A 21526-nucleotide genomic window follows, 5' to 3' on the forward strand; every position below is an offset into this window, starting at 1 on the left:
CAAAATTGTACCCGCCTCTACTACCACCTCTGGCAGCTTGTCCCAGACAGTCACCACCCTCTGTGTGAAAAACTTAAACCTGGTGTTGTCAGACTTTTTACTGTGTTTACCCAGTCCAAAGCCGGCACATCCACACTTGATCAGTTACAGGAAGTAGCTGCTTTACCAGAAATCATCTCCCACAGAAAACTAATTCTTAAAGGAACTATCACCCCAACACAAAACATAGATCTTTCCCCGAAAGAACACGAGCCATCGCACTTCCCTGACAGAAAGTAGATGACCAAGTTATCGCCTGAAGTTTTCCTGGTCTTAATTACCAGTATCAGCCACTACCCTTCTCTTAAGGAGTCTGAATTTTCTTGCCGCAATGTTTGATGTTCTTACCAGACAATATCCCGTGACTTTGTCACAGCTGCTGGCATGACCATTGCAGCTGCAGCCGTCACATATACCCAGATATGGCCCAGTCGAAACACGCTGAAATCCATGAGCACAGGTCTCACACGACAGACCCTTGTAATTTATAGGGCACCTGCAAGAGAGAGAGAGAGAGAGAAACTTTGAACTTGGGATCCCTGCTCAATAAATGCGCTAGGTTATTCCTTGCACTGTTACGGGGTAATCAACATAACTGGACAGGAAATTCCTGGAAAGGCTTGACCCAGCTACGGTGATCAAACATTCCAGACTTCCCCGGCGCTCTGTCCTGTGTCCTGGGCGGCACTGTGCCAGGTTGCTCTTTGTCCCACAATTCAGACCATTAAACTTCAGGCTTATGCCGGTGTGCTTGCCCTTCACGTTGTTTGTTTCACCAGCTCTACAGACCAACCTCCCTCTCCCCGCCCCCTCCCTCACTGGGCAGGCTGTCACACAGTTGCTCACCTACTCCTCCTCGCTGGAAATTTGCCTGTAACTGGCTTGAGCCCGTTTTACATTCTACCGCTCTGCAGGCAAATTCCCTTAACGTCTGCACCACGCCCAAGTTGAGTCTGACACAACCAACTTTGTTCCAGAACTTACTCCCCCCACCCTGCTCCTTCATAAGAAGCACAGAACTCCAATTTTCTACGCTTATGCCAATTCTGAATGAACATAAATTTCCTGCAAAGGATTTATATGCTTTGGCTATCTTTGATGTTTTCTGGAGATGAGTTTTAGTCTCACTGCAAGTTGCCATTGGCAAGGAGCAGAGTAGAAATGACTGCAAGTTCTGGTGCAAGCTGGATCAAAGAAATCCCACTGTTTGCTGTGCAGACACATGGATTTGAGCCGGTGCCTGCGGGAGTTTGCGCATTCTCCCCGTGATTGCGTGAGTTTTCTCCGGGTGCTCTGGTTTACTCCCACACCCCAAAAACGTGCTCTTGGGCTGATTGATGTAACAAATTGTCCCTAAATTAGTCTTCCCTCAATCTTCCCCAACAGGCGTAGACAAAGGTCACGGGTAGAGGAGGGCACTCATAATGTTAAAATGGCGACGCGGGCTCGTTGGGCCTGTTTCCCGTGCGGTGTTGTTCTTTGTTAGAATGCAATTTCAGATAAAGCGAGGAGGATTTCTGCTTGGTACCTGCACTGTTCAACGAGGAGTGGTTTTCCCAGAGTTGTGAATTCCGCACTGGTGGTATCCATGACAATGTCGCTAAGACCAACGCTGGCCATCTTATTGTCGTACTTTGTTCGGATCATGATTTGGTCCAGGTCAACCAACGTCATCATAAGATCTTCACGGGTCACAGGGGTACCTGATTCGTGCTGCCAGTTATCCTGTAATTAAAAAAAACACGAAACATTTAAAACAATATGAAAGAGTCATTACGCCTCAGAAACACAGAAGCCTACAGTGCAGGAGGAGGCCATTTGGCCCATCAAATCTACACCGACCACAATCCCACCCAGGCCCCATTCCTGCAACCCCACATATTTACCCTGCTACCCTTGATACCGGAGTTGAGGGGGTTGAACTATGAGGAGACGCTGAATAAACTAGGCTTGTACTCGTTAGAGTTTAGAAGGATGAGGGGAGATCTCATTGAGACATATAAGATGATGAATGGGATGGATAGGATAGAGGTGGAGAGGCTCTTCCCGCTCAGAAAGGACAGTAGGACTAGAGGGCACAGCCTCAAGATAAGGTGGGGGCAGTTTAGAATGGAGTTGAGGAGGAACTTCTTCACTCAAAGGGTGGTGAATCTCTGGAATTCTCTGCCCGTTGAAGTGGTGGAGGCTGCCTCGCTAAATATTTTTAAGATGCGGGTTGATGTGTTTTTGATAAGAGAGGGGATTAAGGGTTATGGGGAGAGGGCGGGAAAGTGGAACTGATCCACGACAGATCAGCCATGACCTTATTGAATGGCGGGGCAGGCTCGAAGGGCTAGATGGCCTACTGCGGCTCCTATTTCTTATGTTCTTAATCCCCTGACACTAAGGGTCAATTTAGCATGGCTAATCAACATAACCCATACATCTTTGGACTGTGGGAGGAAACCCACACAGACATGTGCGAACTCCACAGGCAGTGACCCGAGGCTGGATTTGAACCCCGGGTCTCTGGGGCTGTGAGGCAGCAGTGCTAAACCCTGTGTCATCGTGTCACCCTTCTTAACTGTGGGCGCAATAAACGTTAAAATTTGAATCGTGCCTTAAAAAAAATTCACACCTTTTGAGGATATTAAAGACAGTAGACATTCAGATGTCTCCTTGGGCCACATGACAGCTGCCATGATTTATCAGACAGCCAACGAAGACCTTGTTGCACAAACCAGTTTCAGGACAGCTTTCAGGTCATCACTTATCAAGTCAGCTAGGTATCAAACTCCACAAAATGCTACAGCACACAATTCACATTTTCAAAGATGCAGCAGCATACAAGAAGGATGAGGGGGGGGGGGATCTTATAGAGACATATAAGATAATGAAAGGGATGGACAGGGTAGAGGTAGAGAGATTCTTCCCGCTTAGAAAGGATAGCAGGACTAGAGGGCACAGCCTCAAAATAAGGGGGGGGGAGCAGTTTAGAACGGAGTTGAGGAGGAACTTCTTCACTCAGAGGGTGGTGAATCTCTGGAATTCTCTGCCCATTGAAGTTGTGGAGGCTACCTCATTGAATATATTTAAGTCACGGGTGGATGGGTTTCTGATAGACAAGGGAATTAAGGGTTATGGGGAGAAAGCGGGAAAGTGGAACTGATCCACTTCAGATCAGCCATGATCTTATTGCATGGCGGGGCAGGCTCGAGGGGTTAGATGGCCTACTCCTGCTCCTATTTCTTATGTTCTGATAATATTTAAGCTTATGTCTCTGACGAGGGTCATCCAGACCCGAAACATCGGCTCTATGCTCCCTCCACAGATGCTGTCAGACCTGCTGGGATTTTTCAGCGTTTTCTGTTTTTGTTTCAGATTCCAGCATCTGCAGGATTTTGCTTTTACATTATAAATATTCAATAATCTACAGTCACGTAACTGGGGCTCAATCCCACAAATCTCGGAATCACAGCCATGTTACTGGTCAGCAATTGAGAAAGCATTTGCAATTCTGTGAACTGATGATCACGTATGTTGCAGGGTGTATAAAAAGCTCCAGAAATGCCATGTTAAATTATTAATAACGCTCAAACGAGCAGCAAGATCATTTTCATCCAGAAGTCGCTCGTGCATATTAAGCAAGAAAAATATCAGGTTCCAAACCAGAGTTTAAACATAAAGCTGCCATGGAAATTATTTATTTATTTTGCATGGTTGCAAATTAGAATTCGTTATGGGCATGGAACCAAGATTTGTTGTTTTATTTTTAAACTTTATTTATTGGTCACAAGGAAGGCTTACATTCACAATGCAATGACGTTACTGTGAAACTCCTCTGGTCGCCACACTCTGGCACCTGTTCGGGTCAATGCACCAAACCAGCACATCTTTCAGACTGTGGGAGGAAACCAGACACAACGTGCAGACTCCACAGAGACAGTGACCCAAGCTGGGAATTGAACCCGGGACCCTGGCGCTGTGAAGCAGTTGTGCTACCGTGCCACCCAAATTTTATTTGTACTTGTCATCCAGGTTCTGTGAATATTACAGAGCAACAGTCTTCCAATATTAAGGGTGGCATGGTGGCACAGTGGTCAGCACTGCTGCCTCACAGTGCCAGAGAGACCTGGGTTCAACTCCGGCCTTGGGTCACCGTTTGTGTGAAGTTCGCACATTCTCTCCATGCTTGTGAGAGTTTCTTCCGGGTGTTCCGGTTTCCTCCCATACTGAAAGATGTGCAGGTCAGGTTGATTGGCCATGCTAAATTGATCGGGGGAGGGGTGGGGGTGTTGGCAGGGCACATATGTGGGGTTACAGGAATAGGGCCTGGGTGGGATTGTGGTCAGTACAGACTCGATGAGCTGAACGGCCTCATTCTGCACTGTAGGGATTCTACACATATTATTGTTCGAGTTGCTCCACAAGCAAAAATACATCTTTTAACCTCAGTAGACACCTGCTCCCACCAAAACTCAACCATTTAATGAACTTTCAAGTTAAATGTGTATTAGAAGATAAAATGCAAAAATAGTTGACAGCCTCTTGTTAGTGAATTTCCCGCACTGTGTCCAAATGCCCTGAATGGTTAGAATGCTTAATTCCCAATCAATTTAAAAAGTTGCACTTTCGTGGAAAACGAAAGTACTTTTGGAGATTCAGTAGCAGAGCGGGATTGTCACTGGACTAGTAATCCAGAGACCCAGGGTCCCAGGTTCAAATCCCATCAGGGCATAGGGTGAAATTTAAATTCTATAAAAGTCTTGAAACCGACTGATGACCATGAAGCTGTTGTCAATTGTTGTAAAAAGTCATCTGGTTCACTAATGCCCTTCAGGAAAGGAAATCTGCCGTCCTTACCAGGTCTGGCCTACACCTGACTCCAGAAGCAAAGCAATGAGGCTGACTCTTAAATGCTCTTTGAAATGACCTACCAAACCCCTCACTTCGAGGGCAATTAGGGGTGCGCAATAAATGCTGGTCCAGCCAGCGATGCCCACTGGACACATACTTCAAAGCTTTGGGAGCAAAACTGTGCTCAAGGTGGAGACTAGGACCGGAGAATGAAAAATTAGAATAAGAACTTCTCATTCATTAAGACCTCAAGACATCTAATAAAATTTTGGCCTGTTGATCTTGTGTCCATTATTAAACGAAGGCACCCACTGTGAAAGGAACAAAGGATCATAGCTGTCCCCACAGCAATGAAAAAAACCTACTGACATTTTGCTGGTTCTAACACAAAACATTTGACAACTGTGGATGGTTTTTCCAGGCACAGAGCATTCAAACATAATGGCCTCTCACAGCCCTGATACAGGTCCAAGGCCTGAAAAGCTTTACATCAGGGAATGAACATCTACAGTTGGTCAGAATGAGAATCTTGAGGCTGGGTTCGGAAACTCTCTCCTTACCTCGGTGAACAGGATTTCCTTCTGGTTGACGACATCGGGCTGGGGGGTCCCCGTCTTGTAGATTAGTTTTCTTCCATTTCCGCTTATAATCACATCTGCCTTCTTCTCGGGCTCAGCCTGCCCTCGGGCTACGCTGTAACGAACCTTGTAGCGCAGGAACCCACCGTATGAATCGATCTGCGTAAAATCAGACGTCACATTGTCAAAACAGGTGCCATTATGGTACTCTGAACTTTAAACATGTGTGAGCTTCATCAAATAAAAACTTCTCCAACTTGGAAAATAACACATCCACCTTTCAGGATTCAGCTCAGCCTCAGTAGGTACTCATTAATATCTGGATTTTCAACTAATCGAAACAGAAATTAAATTGTCCCCCACCCAACTTATGCGAATAGCATTACGTTAAAAGATTTCTCGCTCACATTTGGCATTTTGTTTTACTTGCATCCCAGTTATATCAGTTATTGTTGGGACGGCAAGGCAGCACAGTGGTCAGCACTGCTGCCTCACAGCGCCAGGGACACGGGGTTCGATTCCCAGCTTGGGTCATTGTCTGTGTGGAGTCTGCACATTCTCCCCATGTCTGCGTGGGTTTGCTCTGGGCGCTCCGGTTTCCTCCCACAGGCTGAAAGACGTGCCAGATAGGTGCATTAGCCATGCTAAATTCTCCCTCAGTATACCCAAACAGGCGCCGGAGTGTGGCGGCTAGGGGATTTTCACAGTAACTTCATTGCAGTGTTAACGTTAAGTCTACCTGTGATACTAATAAATAAAGTTTAAAATACAGTTTGTATATTTCTACATTTCCGACCACAGGAATCAAAATCTTGAGGGAGAAGTCAGGCACATTTGTCTCAGAGAACTTGCTTGCTTGCGGAAGTGTTCCCTAGTGCATTATCATAGAATCATAGAACCCTACAGTGCAGAAAGAGGCCCTTTGGCCCATTGAGTCTGCACCGAACACAATCCCACCCAGGCCCTAGCCCCATATCCCTACTAATCCCTCTAACCTACACATCCCTGGACACTAAGGGGCAATTTCTTAGCGCAGCCAATCAACCAAACCCGCACATTAGAGAAATATCTGGTGCAAGCCAGGATTCCTGACTGATGACTGTACCAATCGCAGATAATTAAATGTTCTTCTTCATCTAATTAACTCTCGCGTTGTGCCCAATTACGAGAGAAAGCTGTAAGTATTGTGCTCTGTGGCCCTGTGTTAGGAGCCAACTGGGATTGTGCCACCATCAAAAAACAATGACCTGCCTGAATGGCCAGATCAAGATAATAAAAAGATTCCGTTGCATTAAGTGCGGTGATAAGATAAGCCTCGTTATCGTTGTCCCATAAATTGGCCACAGCAGCAGGGGGAAAGGCCAAAAACGCTGCTGAAGTGATGGATTTGACTGACCGTTCTTGCTAAATCAGATTAACGGCTGTCTCCTTTGCCAAAGGTGTGTCATTCTAATCCACGTCCAACAAAACTACATTACCTTTCCTAGAAAGCAGCACGAGACGGCAAATAACATCGAACAATTTCAAAGGGATAATCAATGTGTATAATTTTATTCAAAAAAAACCAAATCGGGTGCGAAATCCTCTGACCTATAGACCGAGCATCAAAATAAAATGTTGCCACTCAATCAGGAATCTCAGTGTTCTTGCAAACTGAAATGAGGATAAATCTTTAAGAGAAGCAATTTCAGGCTGTAAAAAAAACAAAATCGTTCCAGAAGGGAATTTATGCAAAATAAAATGCTAATCCCAAGTGTTAATCTTTTATTACTTACAAACTTGGATCCACTTTATAAATTTCCCACTGAGCAAGGGCTGCTACAAGATTTACTGAATTAGCCACGAGAATGTTAGCCAACAAGACATTAACCAAAAAGGAAAGCAAATATCCCGAAGCTATGGATCCCTATCTTGATTCTGACACAAACGCCTTCCGGTTTTTGATGCTTTTCTAAACATCATTGGCTGTAGCAAGGAGTTTATTTTGGTTAAGCTATCCCCTTCAACTGTCAAGTCAAATGAAACGAAGATACCAAAACTCTCACAATTCACTTGGATCCAGATCTAAAATGGAGTGGAATGAGAACGAAGCAAGCACAGAAAGCCTCACATCGAGAAAGAACCATTGCAAAGAAAATCCCTGCCCTCGGCAATGTAAGAAGTCTCAACACCAGGTTAAAGTCCAACAGGTTTATTTGTGTGCGCCTTTATATGCCCTGTTTGTGAGCAGAACTCTCCACTCACCTGACGATGGAACAATGTTGCGAAAGCTTGTGGCATTTACTATCAAATAAACCTGTTGGACTTTCACCTGGTGTTGTGAGACTTCTTACTGGGTTTACCCCAGTCCAACGCCAGCATCTCAGCGATGCACACAGGTGTGTCTAGGAAATATAAAAAGGTGCAACAATCAAAGGTGAAATGAGGTTAGAACCTGGGATATAAAAATGATCTTGACTCATGGCGCGATTGTTAAAACACAGAACTCACTGAGGGGAATTTTCCCAATCCGCCTAACACCGGAATCGTAGCGGGCGGGACACAGATCATGCAAAGGTCTGTTGACCTAAGAACATAAGAAATAGGAGCAGGAGTAGGCCATCTAGCCCTTCGAGCCTGCCCCGCCATTCAATAAGATCATGGCTGATCTGAAGTGGATCAGTTCCACTTTCCCACTTTCTCCCCATAACCCTTAATTCCCCTATCTATCAGAGACCTATCTACGCATGACTTAAATATATTCAGCGAGGTAGCCTCCACCATTTCAACGGGCAGAGAATTCCAGAGATTCACCACCCTTTGAGTGAAGAAGTTCCTCCTCAACTCTGATCTAAGCTGCACCCCCCACCCCCCCCCCCCAATCTTGAGGCTGTGCCCTCTAGTCCTGGTTTCCTTTCTAAGCGGGAAGAATCTCTCTACCTCTACCCTATCTAGCCCCTTCATTATCTTGTAAGTCTCTATAAGATCCCCCCTCAGCCTTCTAAACTCTAACGAGTACAGGCCCAGTCTATTCAATCTCTCAATTGTGCGGGATTTTCCAGCTTTGGGACAAGCGCAGCTGGAAAATCTCATCCATTGTCTCTTTCAAAGGTGTGACCAACACATTATTGAAATAATTTCTTTCCTGTGAATTGAGCATCTATAATATTTCCTGATACTAATCTCGGAACAATTTAGGATCTTTGCAAACTGTGTGACAATGATTAAAAAGTCCCAGAGGTATAGAAACATCAGCCATAGGAGCTATTGGAGTGAGTTCAGAAGAAAATAGATCAGAAAATAAAACAAAATGCAGAATGGCCAACACTGGATAAGTCCCAAGTTTAATAGGTCATGAAACAGACATCTGAAGGGCTGCTTACACCAAAACAAATGAATAAATGTGTCAAAATTGGGCTGCAGGTAGTAGTGTGCTCACTCCTCCCTCATCCATTTAATACTTCTCTGCTTAGCCTGTAAAACCTCCCACAAATCTTCATAGTCCACCTGTGTTCCACTGAAATAACAGAGGCAAGGATATTCACTACGCAGGGGTTGCAAAACCATTAAAATTATAGAGGCTCGCTGTTTTCCCAGAAGGTTTTCACTCTTGCTATGAACAGCATTGTTCTGCATCCATTCTTTGAGGGGAAAGATAAATGCCATGAGTTTCCATCACAATTCATTTATACCTAAAGCACGGAGGGCAGGAGAGATCACAAGCCTGTGTGTGAGAGTATACAGGTTTACCAGGATGGCAGCATGCATCTGACCCATTTCAAAACATTACATTTCTGATTAGTTCCAGTCTGAAACTCCAGTGTGTTCCAAGTGTGAGGTAAACAAGATAACAAAATCTGAGAGGTTAACTGAAATCTGAGCAGCTTAAACATTTCAAACTCACCTTATTTCCCAGAAACTGTTTTGGGAGCGTCCAGAAGGAATCATGGCTGAGGAACCGTCTTGAGAGATCGACCAGCTGAAATTCTCCTGACTCGGGGTCGATAACCATCTGAGAGGTGGACAGGGGGGGTGTCACGGGCTGGGCTGGTACTGTCACATTCACACCTAGGAGAGAAAAGGCAATTGCACCTCAGTTATAACCTTGAAAGCTGATTAATTCCAAGGTACCATCATTCAAGGCAAACTGTGGCTGAGCTGGACAGCGTGTGCAAGATGTTCCTTCAGAGGAGGACCAAATGGCATTCTTCTGCACTGTAGGGATTCCATGATTCTAGCACAAAGGGAAATGGTTATGGTTGTTATCATTCATCTCAGCTCAAGGGCATCTCTGCAGGAGTCCCTCAGGGTAGTGTCCTAGGCCCAACCATCTTCAGTTACTTCATCAATGACCTGCATAAGGTCAGAAATGGGGATGTTCGTTGATGATTACACAATGTTCAGCACTATAGATACCAAAACAGTCTGTGTCCAAATGCAACAAGACCTGTACAATGTCCAGGCTTGGGTCATTTGCGCTGCAGAAGCACTAGGCAACGACCATCTCCTACATTAGTGAATCTAACCATCACCCCTCTCCACTGAACAGCATTACCAATGCTGAATCCCCCCCCCCTTATCAATACCCTCAGTTACCAATGACTAAAAACTGAACTGGACTAGCCATATAAATACAGTGGCCACAAGATCAGATCAGAGGCTAGGAATTCTATGGTGAGTATCTCATCTCCTGACTCCCCAATCTTACCCACCATCTGCAAGGTACAAGTCACGGGTGTGATGGAAAACTCTGCATTTGCCTGGATGTCAACACTTCAAGAAAGCTGACACCATCCAGGACAAAACAGGCCACTTGATTAGCGTCCCTTCCACAAACGTTCACTCCCTCCACCACTGCTGCAGAGTGGCAGCCGTGTGTGTCATCTACAAGATGCACTGCAGATCCTTAGACAGCACCTTCCAAACCCACAACCATTACCATCTAGAAGGTCAAGGGCAGCAGGTAAATGACAACACCAAGTGCAAGGTCCTCTCCAAGCCACTCACCCTCCTGACTTGGAAATATTTCACCATTCCTTCACTGGGTCAAAATTTTGGAACACCCTCCCTACCAGCACCATGGGTGTACCTACACTAAACAGACTGCAGCTCACCACCACCTTCTCAAGGGCAATTCTGGATGATCAATAAATGCTGGCCTCATCAGCAAAACCCGAATCCCTTTAACGAATTAAAAAAAAAGCGAGGTGGTAGTGCTACACGACACGGTGGAGGCTTTCCTCCTATTGAAAACGGGACTTTGTCTCTACAAGGACTGTACGATAGTTACTCCTATCGATACTCCTATGGACAGATGCACCTTTGACAGGCAGGTTAGTAAGGATGAGGTCAAATATGTTTTTCCCGCTTGTTGGTTCCCTCACCACCTGCCACAGCTTCAGTCCAGCAGCGATGTCCTTTAGGACTTGGCCAGCTGGTGGTACCGAAGCACTCTTGGTGACGGGTGTTGAAGTTCCCCATCCAGACTACATTCTATGTCTTTGCCATTCGCAGTGCTTTCTCCAAGTGGTGTTTGACATGGAGTACTGATTCATCAGCTGAATAGGGACAATGCAAGGTACTCAGGAGGTTTCCCTACCCACGTCTGACCTGATGCAATGAGACTTCATGGGATCTAGAGTCGATGCTGAGGAATCCCAGGACAACTCCCTCCCAGTTGTATACCACCGTGCCACCACGCCGGTGGGACAGGATGTACCCAAGAATTATGATCGTGGTTTCTGGAGTGTTGCCTGTGATGTATTATTCCATGAATATGAACGTGTCAGGCCGTTACTGAACTTGTGGGAGAACTCTCCTAATTTTGGCACAAGCCCCCAAATGCTTGTAAGGAGTACTTGGCAGGACCTACAAGGTGTCAAGCACTGTGTTTGCTTGGCATCTTGTCAAGTTCATAAGACCGCCTCACAATAATTAGCGGCTTATCCTTTATCCATGCCAGCCCTTTGGAGGAAGACGGCTAACACACGCAGGACTGACGAAATCTCTCAAAAATGTCTTCAGAGCACAACTCAAGGCAAGGCTTCAAAAAGCTGCTTGCAAAGGAGCAGACATTATTTAGAATTGTTTACCCATGAAGTTATCTTCCTCTGTGAAACGCAGATGTATCTGGTTTCTGTAGCGGCTGGTCGACTCACAGCTTCTGGCCACACCAAAGCAGAAACAGGGAACACACTGCAGGCTACCCTGGACATTGAAGTGCCCTTCAGAGCAGATTCCTGAAAATAAAAATCAGAGCATGAAGTTAACAACTGGGCGGGGAGCCGGGGGAGGAGAAGGGGAAAGGAGAGCAATAAACTAAAATCACAACACATCACTCCCCGCTGCCTTGGCGAAGCAGGCAGCGTAATTAAGGACCCCATGCAACCTGGACATTCTCTCTTCCACCTTCTTCCGTTGGGAAAAAGATACAAAAGTCTGAGGTCACGTACCGACCGACTCAAGGACAGCTTCTTCTCTGCCGCCATCAGACTTTTATCTGATATCGATGTGGTTATCCAGGGCTAGGCGGTAAAATAAGCTTTAACTTGCATTGTGTTCCTTACTTTTCCAGCTTTATGGCTGGAGATGGTGAAATGGGTTTCATTTCAATTCTTTAAATGGTCTGAGATGGGAATGGGCGGGGTGGGGGGGGGGGCGTGCTGGAGAGGGGCTGAAGGAGAGGCAACCAAAAGGGCTGAACGGAAAATAACTCAATGCTGAAATAGCCGAAAACACGACAAATAAATTGCTTTCAAACAAGCACGCCGTTCTGGAGGTAAATTTTTGAATGGACCTGCCTTAAATCAAACTGCTCTTTCTCTGCTATGAGTGTAACGCTACGTCCTGCACCCTCTCCTTTCCTACTATCCTATGTACTCTATGAATGGTATGCTTTGTCTGCGAGCGTGCAAAAAACTATGCATACGAGGGCGGCTCGGCCACAGGGGCGCGGAGGCCGGGCCACAGCGATGCGGAGGTTAGACTAGACGGATACGACGATAGGTTTAGGTGACAGAAGTTGAGAGAAGGCTCAAGCGGAACGTGAACGCCAGCACGGACTGGTTGGTCCGGCTGGCCTGTTTCTGAGCTGTAAAATCCAGGTTATCCTACACAGCAGCTGCAGTACTGACCAACGGAAGATGCCACAACTTTTACCGTACAAACATTGGTTTAACATTTTGTTCTTCCTTCATCACCTGATAGGTCCAACTCCTTGCTGAATCTCAAATCCACTTCTGTCAGTCAGCTCTCAGTACCATGCTCTCTCCAAGCATGTGTTACCTGTACATCTGTACCTGTGCTCCAGCCTCCCCATCACCCTGGCAAGGATGAATAGATGATAAACTGGGGGATCAATCTACCCTTCCCAATCCCAGTGGGTCTGACGCTATTCTAAGAATGCTTGCCACCTTCGGAGAGAAGCTCGCTCCACACCAAGCAGGCAGTAATCGCCAGCCTCGTGCATGCTACATGACGTAATCCTTCTCAAATCACAGCTGCTGTGTTTCATGGGAACATTTCCATAGTTTCAACCGGAAGGAAGGGCAGAGACAATGTTAATGGTCAGGTAGGGATGTACCAAGGGGACGACATGCCACCAGAGTTAAAAACTGAGAAGTACCTGATTAATGAAAAGCATTTGGTCCTCAGTGTATCTGATGCAGTGAATAATTCTACTGGTGACAACAACTGACTCGCTACTGATCCCACACCCAGGGGGAGGCACGGTGGCACAGTGGTTAGCACTGCTGCCTCACAGCGCCAGGGACCCCAGGTTTGATTCCTGGCTTGGCTCACCGTCTGTGTTGAATCTGCATGCTCTCCCCTCTGTCTGTGTGGGTTTCCTACGGGACAGGTGCACTGGCCATGCTAAATTCTCTGTCAGTGTATCTGAGAGTGTGCCGGAGTGTGTCGACTGGGGAATTTTCACAGTAACCTTTTTTGCAGTGTAAGTATAAGCCTACTTGTGACTGATAAATAAATGTTAAATGAACTTTTACTTTAGGGTACATGGTGCATTGCTTACTTGGTTGCCTTCCCCACTCCTTTCACCATCCAACCCACGTGGGAAGTTCCAGACTGCACAGAATCATCCACGTTCCTCACAAGAGGAACGTCAGGTGGATTGTTCCCCTGCTTTGATCAAGAAGTATCTGTTATTCCTTCACCTCTGCGGAAAACCAGGGGACTCATTTCCACCACTGATCCTCAAAATATAAAACCAAAGGTTTTCCTCCCAACCAAGAACTGGGTTACTGGAGCACAACAGAGGTCCATTCCTGTCTCAATGACCTCCATTGTCAATTCAAACTTCTGACCAGCTAGAGGGTTTGGAATTAATACTTTATAACGATGAATGGAGGATTGTGTCTGCGACTCGCGAATAGGTTCCATTGAGCTTAGTGTGAAGTGATTACCTGTGTTGGATTTCAAAACCAGCAACGCGTCAGGGATTGCGAAGATCATTCCTTTGGCGTTGATGGCCTCGCAGGTGTATGCTCCTTGATCTGACTCCTTGACATCTCGAATGATCAGTGTGCCCTGGCCATTCTGACTAGTCATGGTAACTCTGCAAAACAAAAAGGAGAAACAATCACAGATGTGATTTTGGCGTAAAGCTGTGCCAGAGAAACACACTACACCGCCGAGGATCCAGAGACTCACTATGAACTCAAACTGTGCCACACAGCATTCCAAAACAATAAGCAAGCTTTCTTAACCCAGTGGAAAGGCTACTGCAAACAGGTGCCCTGCTGTGCGCACTAAGTAATGCAACACAGACCCCGTTATTTCATTTATATTCAGGAAATACAGACAATTGATTTCAATCTTTCAACACCATATCATTCCTAGCTGCTTTTTCCCCTCGTTCTAGATCCGATTTTCCTTTATAACCCATCAATGGAGGGAAGGAGGGTGGGGGAGATTAAAAGAAAGCAGGGAGAAATGTGCGCGCGCGTGCGTGAGAGAGAGAGAGAGAGAGAAACGGGGGGAGATGTGACACAGTCAGAGAGAGAGGGAGGGAGAAAAAGAGAGGGGAATGTGTGTGTGTGTGTGTGTGTGTGCGCATGTACATGAATGCCTGCCAGTCAGTGAGGCCAGTGAGGCGAATGAGGTGAGTGTGAATGCGTGAGTGAATGCGACTGCGTGAGAGTGCGTGTGTGTGTGAGTGAGTGAGAGAGAGTGAGTGAAAGAGCGAGTGAGGGCATATATATGCATGGGGCAGAGAGAGAGAGAAAAAGAGTGAAGAGTGTGTGAAAGAATGAGGAGAGAAGGTGCACACGTGTGTGTGTGTGTGTGTGTGTGTGTGTGTGTGAGAGAGAGAGAGAGAGAGGGAGAGAGAGTGTGTTTGTGGGAGAAGAGGGTGAGTTAGTGTGTGCATGTGAATGACAGAGCATTCACCTGAAGAAGAGGGAAACCTCGAAAGCTAGTGAGTTTACTATCAAATAAATCGGTCGGATTTAAACCTGGTGTTGTCAGACTTTTTACTGTGTTTACCCCAGTCCAACGCCGGCATCTCCACATCACGACAGAAATAGGCAGAGATGTTGGATGGGTGTGGACAGGACATGTTTACCTTCTTACAGTAATAAACAAAACATCTGTTGACATATTCAATCACTTTTTTGTGCAACAGGCTTTCCAGCCCAAGAATGCTGCTTGGATATACACATTACAAATCAGGGGGGTATAAGATATTGGAGAGTGTAATGAGTCTGAGTACAGTGCCCTGTAGCTTTCATTTAGGTTTAAGACTCTTTGAGAGGATTATTTGGGGCTGTAAAGATTAAATCCCCATGAATAGACTGCTTCTAATTACAGTAATAAGCTAACGATTTGGCAAATCCAATCAGACAAGGAAAGAACGATTGCAATTTTGGAAAGCTGGAAACACTAAACCAATTAAAACACAGGAAAAATCATTGAATTATGCTTCCACTGACTTCCTTACAGCCTTGGCTCGGTTTAGCAAGCTCCACACATCAGGGAAAAGACAAGTAATAACTGAGGAGCTTTAGTGCTGCATTATCAGAGACGATCTCTCTGCTTGTCGACAGGACTCTTGGTAGTGTCAATGAGCAGAGAGATCTTGGGGTACATGTGCATAGATCCCTGAAAGTTGGCACCCAGGTTGATAAGGATGTTAAGAAGGCGTACGGTGTGTTAGCTTTTATTGGTAGAGGGATTGAATTTCGGAGCCCTGAGGTCATGTTACAACTGTACAAAACTCTGGTGCGGTCGCACTTGGAGTATTGCGTACAGTTCTGGTCGCCGCATTATAAGAAAGATGTGGAGGCATTGGAAAGGGTGCAGAGGAGGTTTACCAGGATGTTGCGTGGTATGGTGGGAAGGTCTTATGAGGAAAGGCTGAGGGACTTGACGTAATTTTCATTAGAGAGAAGATGGTTAAGAGGTGACCTGATTGAGGCATACAAGATGATCAAAGGATTAGATAGGGTGGACAATGACAGCCTTTTTCCTCGGATGGTGATGGCTAACACAAGGGGACATAGCTTTAAATTGAGAGGTGGTAATTATAGGACGGATGTCAGAGGTAGGTTCTTTACTCAGAGGGTAGGAAGGTCGTGGAATGCCCTGCCTGCAGCAGTTGTGGACTCGCCAACTTTAAGGGCGTTCAAATGGTCAGTGGATAGGCATATGGATAATATTGGAATAGTTTAGGTTAGAGGGTCATTAGATTGGTTCCACTGGTCGGCGCAACATCGAGGGCCGAAGGGCCTGTACTGTGCTGTAATGTTCTATCACAGGGCCATCGTGCTCTGTGAATTAACTGAAGGGGTCAGAAGAGCAATTCCCAGATTTTCTTTACCCCAACATGATCAAGGTTTTTTATCCCGTTTTTCATCTCTCCCAGGAGGGTGTTTTTAGCTTCATCCTTTCCTGGGACATGGGCATTGCTGGCTGGGCAAGCATTTAGTGCTCATCCCTAATTTCCCTTGAACTGGGTACCTTAGGAGACATTTTCAGAGGACACTTAAGAGTCAACAATATTGCTGTGTGTCTATAGTCGCACGTAGGCCAGACCAGGTAAGGTTGGCAGATTTTGTTCCCTAAAGAACCAAATGGGTTTCTATGGTCACCATTACTGAGACAAGAATCACAGAAGGTTTACGGCACAGAAACAGGCCCATCCATTCTGCACTGGCCAAGCAACAAGCCTCCAGCCTAATCCCACTTTCCAGTTTGTCGTCCTAGCCCTGCAGGATACGGTGTTTGAGGTGCATATTCAAACACTTTTTACATTGAGTTGGGGGTTTCTACCTCAACTACCCTTCTCAGGCATCGATTCCAGACCTGCACAACCATCTGGATGAAAAGCATTTTCCTAATCCCCCCTCCATAATCTTTCGACCCATCACTCCAGGTCACTGACCACTCTCGAGGTAAAGAGGCCCTTCCTGCCCATTCTATCCTTGCCCCTCACAATTTTCCACAACTCGCTTTCAATTCCCAGTTTTTTTTTGTTCTTGAATTTAAGTTCTACCAGCTGTCACAAGTGGGATTTGAACCTGGTTCCCCAGGGCCTCTGGACAACTAGTCCAATGATTGGAGAACATTTCAGCGGTCACGGGCATTCGGCTTCTGATCTTCAGGTGAGCATTCTCCAACGCGGCCTTCACTATACATGACAATGCAGAATCATTGAGCAGAAACTGATAGCCAAGTTCTGCACACAAGGACGGCCTCAATCGGGATCTTGAGTTCATGTCGCACTATCTGTAACCCCCATGACTTGCCTGGGCTTGCAAAATCTCACTAAGTGTCCTGTCTGGAGACAATACACATCTCTTTAACCTGTACTTAACTCTCTCTCCACTCACATTGTCTGTACCTTTAAGACTTGATTACCTGTAAAGACTCGCATTCCAACCATTATTTTGCAAATTGAGTTTGTGTCCTTATATGCCCTGTTTGTGAACACAACTCCCACTTACCTGACAAAGGGGCAGCACTTCAAAAGCTGGTGGCTTTTGCTACCAAATAAACCTGTTGGACTTTAACCTGGTGTCGTGAGACTTCTTACTAACTAGTCCAATGATATTACCACTCGGCACCATCTTCCTCTGCCTGGGGTGCAGATTGCTGGGATGGATTAAAAGATTATTTCTCTGTCCTCTTTTTCACGCGAGTTCTTGATGTACACACCAGTTGAAAGAACTATGATCAGCTCCAACAGATACATTACAAACACTGAACTGACTCACGGCCCACGTAATAGTTACCTGCTGGTTAGAGGGATATGACCCCAGTTCAATCGCCACGTGATGATTGGCGTGGGAACGCCCGCTGCCACACAAGTTAACGTGACGGTAGCACCGCGGTTGACCATGACTGTTTCTTCGGGTGGTGTGATCACCTGAGGAGGAGCTGTAAAGAGTAACGTTCGACAGTGATTCGGTTACCCTGCGGTACTCCGCGGCAATTTCTCGGTCATCGGTTGAGAGCAGCTTCGAGTCAAGACACAAGAATCTTCAAATCAGTTAACCCCCCCCCCACAATTGGCACAGCTTCAAAGGCGTGATGGGAAGAGGGAAGAAGTGTCATTATCACTTTCAACAAATGAGGGGTCTGGCTCATGGCCAGGTGACCCAACCCTACGAGCTCCCAGTCTTAACTTTTCTGTGATGGGAAGGAACGAAACGGAAGACCACGCAGTCCTTCAAAAACAGGGCAGTGATAAGAAAGCAAAATACACAATAACAAGAGAACAAGTTAAGGCTCTTTCTCATTGGGCTCTGCAGGCTGTCAACTGACTCCTAGATCACCATCATATTCTTTCTGTTTAAAAAAAAGACCAAAGATCTAACTCAATATTTCAACACTGTAACATTTTGCTGAATATTTGCCTTTATGCAGTGGCTTTGAAATGCCTCAGAAAACTCACTAAGCCAATGACCTTCCCTTAATAAATCACCAGTCAAACCCCAACTGGAGTACTGTGTCCAATTCTAGCACCGCATTTCAGGAAGGGTAGCAGGGCTTATAGGAGATCTGGAGCAGATTTATTAGGGCTCATTTGACTTCAGAGATGACCAGAGGTGCTAAAATTCATCAAGGGTTGAAGCAACTGTGTCTGGTGGCAGAAGATAGAGGCCATTCAGCCCATCGTGTCTGAGTCAGTTATTTGAAAGAACTATCCAATTAGTTCCTTGCAGTTGCTTTGTCCTCCACCACAAAGAATGAAAACAAAGTAAGTGACACGAACACAAATTTCAAAGGGCGAGTTTCAACAAGGGGTCAAAACCAAACTCACTTCCCTGAGCACAGATGTAACCAACAATGTGGGTCAGTTAGGGTGACACAAGTTTCTTTACATTATGGCAGCACAGGTTACTTACTACATCCAAATTCATCCGAGCGGTCAGGACAGTCAGTCTCCTCATCGCACTGGTGACTTGCCGGAATGCACGTTTGGGTCGCAACACAGACAAATTGCTCAGGAGCACACGTATCTCCAGGTCTCTTGGTAGCTGAAAGTTGACAGAACGCACTTTTACCAAAACTGAATCACTGGAAAGGACTTCCAGGTCATAGCTTGTAACATGTTCAAGAGGATAACAAAAATAATACAGACAAGAGAAAAATATCAGGGTAAATTAGTGATTAAACAAAATATGCATATGGACATACAAATTAGGGGCAGGAAAAGGCCATGCGGCCCTTCGAGCCTGCTCCATTCAATAAGATCACGGCTGATCTGATTGCAACCACAGCCCTTCATTCCCACCTACCCTGATAATCTTTCACCCCCTTGCTTATCACCAATCTAGCTAGCTCTGCCTTAATAATACTCAAAGACTCTGTCTCCACCACCTTCTGAGGAAGAGGCTTCCAAAGACTCAAGACCCTCAGAAATGAATTCTCCTTATCTCTGTCTTAATTGAGCAACCCCTTATTTTTAAACAGTGACCCCCAAAGTTCTAGATCCTCCCATAGGAAGAAGCAGCCTCTCCACATCGATCCTGTCAATGCCTCTCGGGATCTCAGAGGTTTCAATCAAGTCTTACTCTTACTCTTCTAAATTCCAGTGAATGCAAGCCTAGCCTATCCAACCTTTGCTCATAAGACAGCCTGCTATTCTAGGCGTTAGCCTAGTAAACCTTCTCTGAACTGCTTCTAACCCATTCGGGTTACAGGTCACTCCATTAACTTCATTTCATTTTGCTTTAAATTCGCAAGTCATTAAATATGAGCACATATCCGGTTAGGTCAGTTTATTTGCAGACTTGTATTTATTAATAAAGTAGCTGCCTGTGATGGATCCCATTGAGATTCAGGTGTTCCACAATCTGCGTCATAAAATTCGACATTTTGAGAAGCAAACTTTCTCATTCATTGGCTATGTAGACACAGGCCTAAATTTTCCATTTTAATAATCAGCATTAAAATAATATTGATCAAAACATCCAGCCATAACCTCCAAATGTCTCTCTACAGGAGTGAAGCAGGAGATTCACAAGGATCTGGCTTTCCATTCAACTGGTTAGAATTCTTAGATCACCATCAGCACGATCACTGACCGAGGCACGACCGGAGTTAGGCTCAATGGTGAGCACCCTTCTACATCTGTCAGGAATGCTCGCACTGCCATTTACCTGCAAACGGTAACACCCCAGACCGTACACCATTTACCAATGAAAACTGGTAAAAGGTCATTTGCCCAATGTGGATTTCTGTAAATGCAGTATACCCAGATCACAAACTTAATTTTTCTTTCTCTCTTTGGATGCCATGTCCCAGGAGAGTGTTGGCAATCATGAACCCCCAGGTCTAAAGACTTGGATCATCTTTGTTCTTTCATTCAGTTTGCAAGGTCCTGTAGAAAAATCATTCTTTGTCTACCCCGATTGCTTTTCCCATCAATCTTTCCCATTAGTATTAGACTTTCTAAATCATGATTTCTTATGACACGTCCAAGAAGTTCTAATTGTCTATTACTGATCTTGGTCAACACGAGTTCTTTTGGTCTCAGGTTTTCCTCACACCTGTAAACGGTAGTGTGACTTATCCAAGATATCTTCATGACTTTCCTCAAAAACCACAAGTCTGTAGCCTCAATTCTTTGTTGCACTGCCTCACTGGTCACCCAAAACTTACTTCCCCGTCAGAATTGGTATGACGTGGCATTCCAGGATACTCCAATTTTTTTGCATGGCTAGTGTTGAGTTATTGATCTCTTTCATATTTTGAAATATATCTCCAGCTATTTCAATCTTTCAGCTTTTCTCTTGGTCTCTTTCCATCCAACCTGAACATACTTCCTGGGTTAGAAAAGGTGTGTGATGTCTTCATTTTTCACTAGAATGTTACGTTCTGGTGTGATTTTCTGTCTGGACACTAGAAGACATTTTGTTTTCTTACAAATTAGCTTTTTCTCCTCTTACTCACTACAATCTCCAAAATTTGTTGTTTATCTTCAGAGTAGCTACGAGAACAATGTCATCGACATATATTAATAAATCGCAACCTCCAAATAATAATTCAGAAAGGTTTTCAATCTCCCCAAGAATATTTTTACTACACTAATTGAGCAAACGCATAACCCATTTGACTCTTCTTTTAATCTTCACAAAACCGCTTAGATCGTTCTTGATTTTTACAGCTCCAGTTTCTTCCCCGTATAAACAGACTCTAACACATTCATCAATTCTTTTAAGTTTCAACCTATCAATTGTCTACCATAATCAATAGAACATGTTTTGTCATCTCAATCTCTCTTTCTAACAGCATGTTGCTTAAAGATAGCATCTCTCATTCCTCTATCTTCTGCAAAACAGCATCAAAGAACTGAAATTTCTTTGCTTCTGGTCTGGTTAACGGTACTTGAAGAAGGATCATAGCAATGTGACTCATCAGACTGTTAGTGTGATGGAGATTACACTCAATTGCTCTAGGTTTTTTAAGGAGTGCAATAAATCCTGATTTACTGGCGTCTTCAGGGATTTCTTCCCTGTTACAAACTTCATTAAAGATGAGAGACTTAATTACCTTTTCTTAATTAATATCCTATTCCAATAAGCTATTTCCTGCAATCCAAAATGAGCTTGAGTACAAAGATCAGTAAATGA

General features: G+C 45.1%; 1 protein-coding gene across 7 annotated transcripts in view; it reads right to left on the reverse strand.

The window, feature by feature from the left end:
- hspg2 (heparan sulfate proteoglycan 2) overlaps positions 1 to 21526 on the reverse strand; it is a 536580-nt gene that overhangs the window by 284541 nt on the left and 230513 nt on the right. For all 7 annotated transcript variants that reach the window (XM_080181499.1, XM_080181505.1, XM_080181501.1 and 4 more), the window contains 8 exons: positions 18797 to 18928; positions 17681 to 17825; positions 13853 to 14004; positions 11525 to 11671; positions 9337 to 9500; positions 5436 to 5612; positions 1568 to 1764; positions 388 to 535 (listed from right to left, as the gene is read on the reverse strand). In XM_080181499.1, coding sequence (XP_080037625.1) covers positions 388 to 535; positions 1568 to 1764; positions 5436 to 5612; positions 9337 to 9500; positions 11525 to 11671; positions 13853 to 14004; positions 17681 to 17825; positions 18797 to 18928 — 1262 coding nt within the window. The remainder of the gene's footprint in view (positions 1 to 387; positions 536 to 1567; positions 1765 to 5435; positions 5613 to 9336; positions 9501 to 11524; positions 11672 to 13852; positions 14005 to 17680; positions 17826 to 18796; positions 18929 to 21526) is intronic.

The sequence above is a fragment of the Carcharhinus amblyrhynchos genome, unplaced genomic scaffold (genome assembly GCF_965287045.1).
Source record: "Carcharhinus amblyrhynchos unplaced genomic scaffold, sCarAmb.v2.hapA scaffold_41, whole genome shotgun sequence".
Classification (NCBI taxonomy): Eukaryota; Metazoa; Chordata; class Chondrichthyes; order Carcharhiniformes; family Carcharhinidae; genus Carcharhinus; species Carcharhinus amblyrhynchos.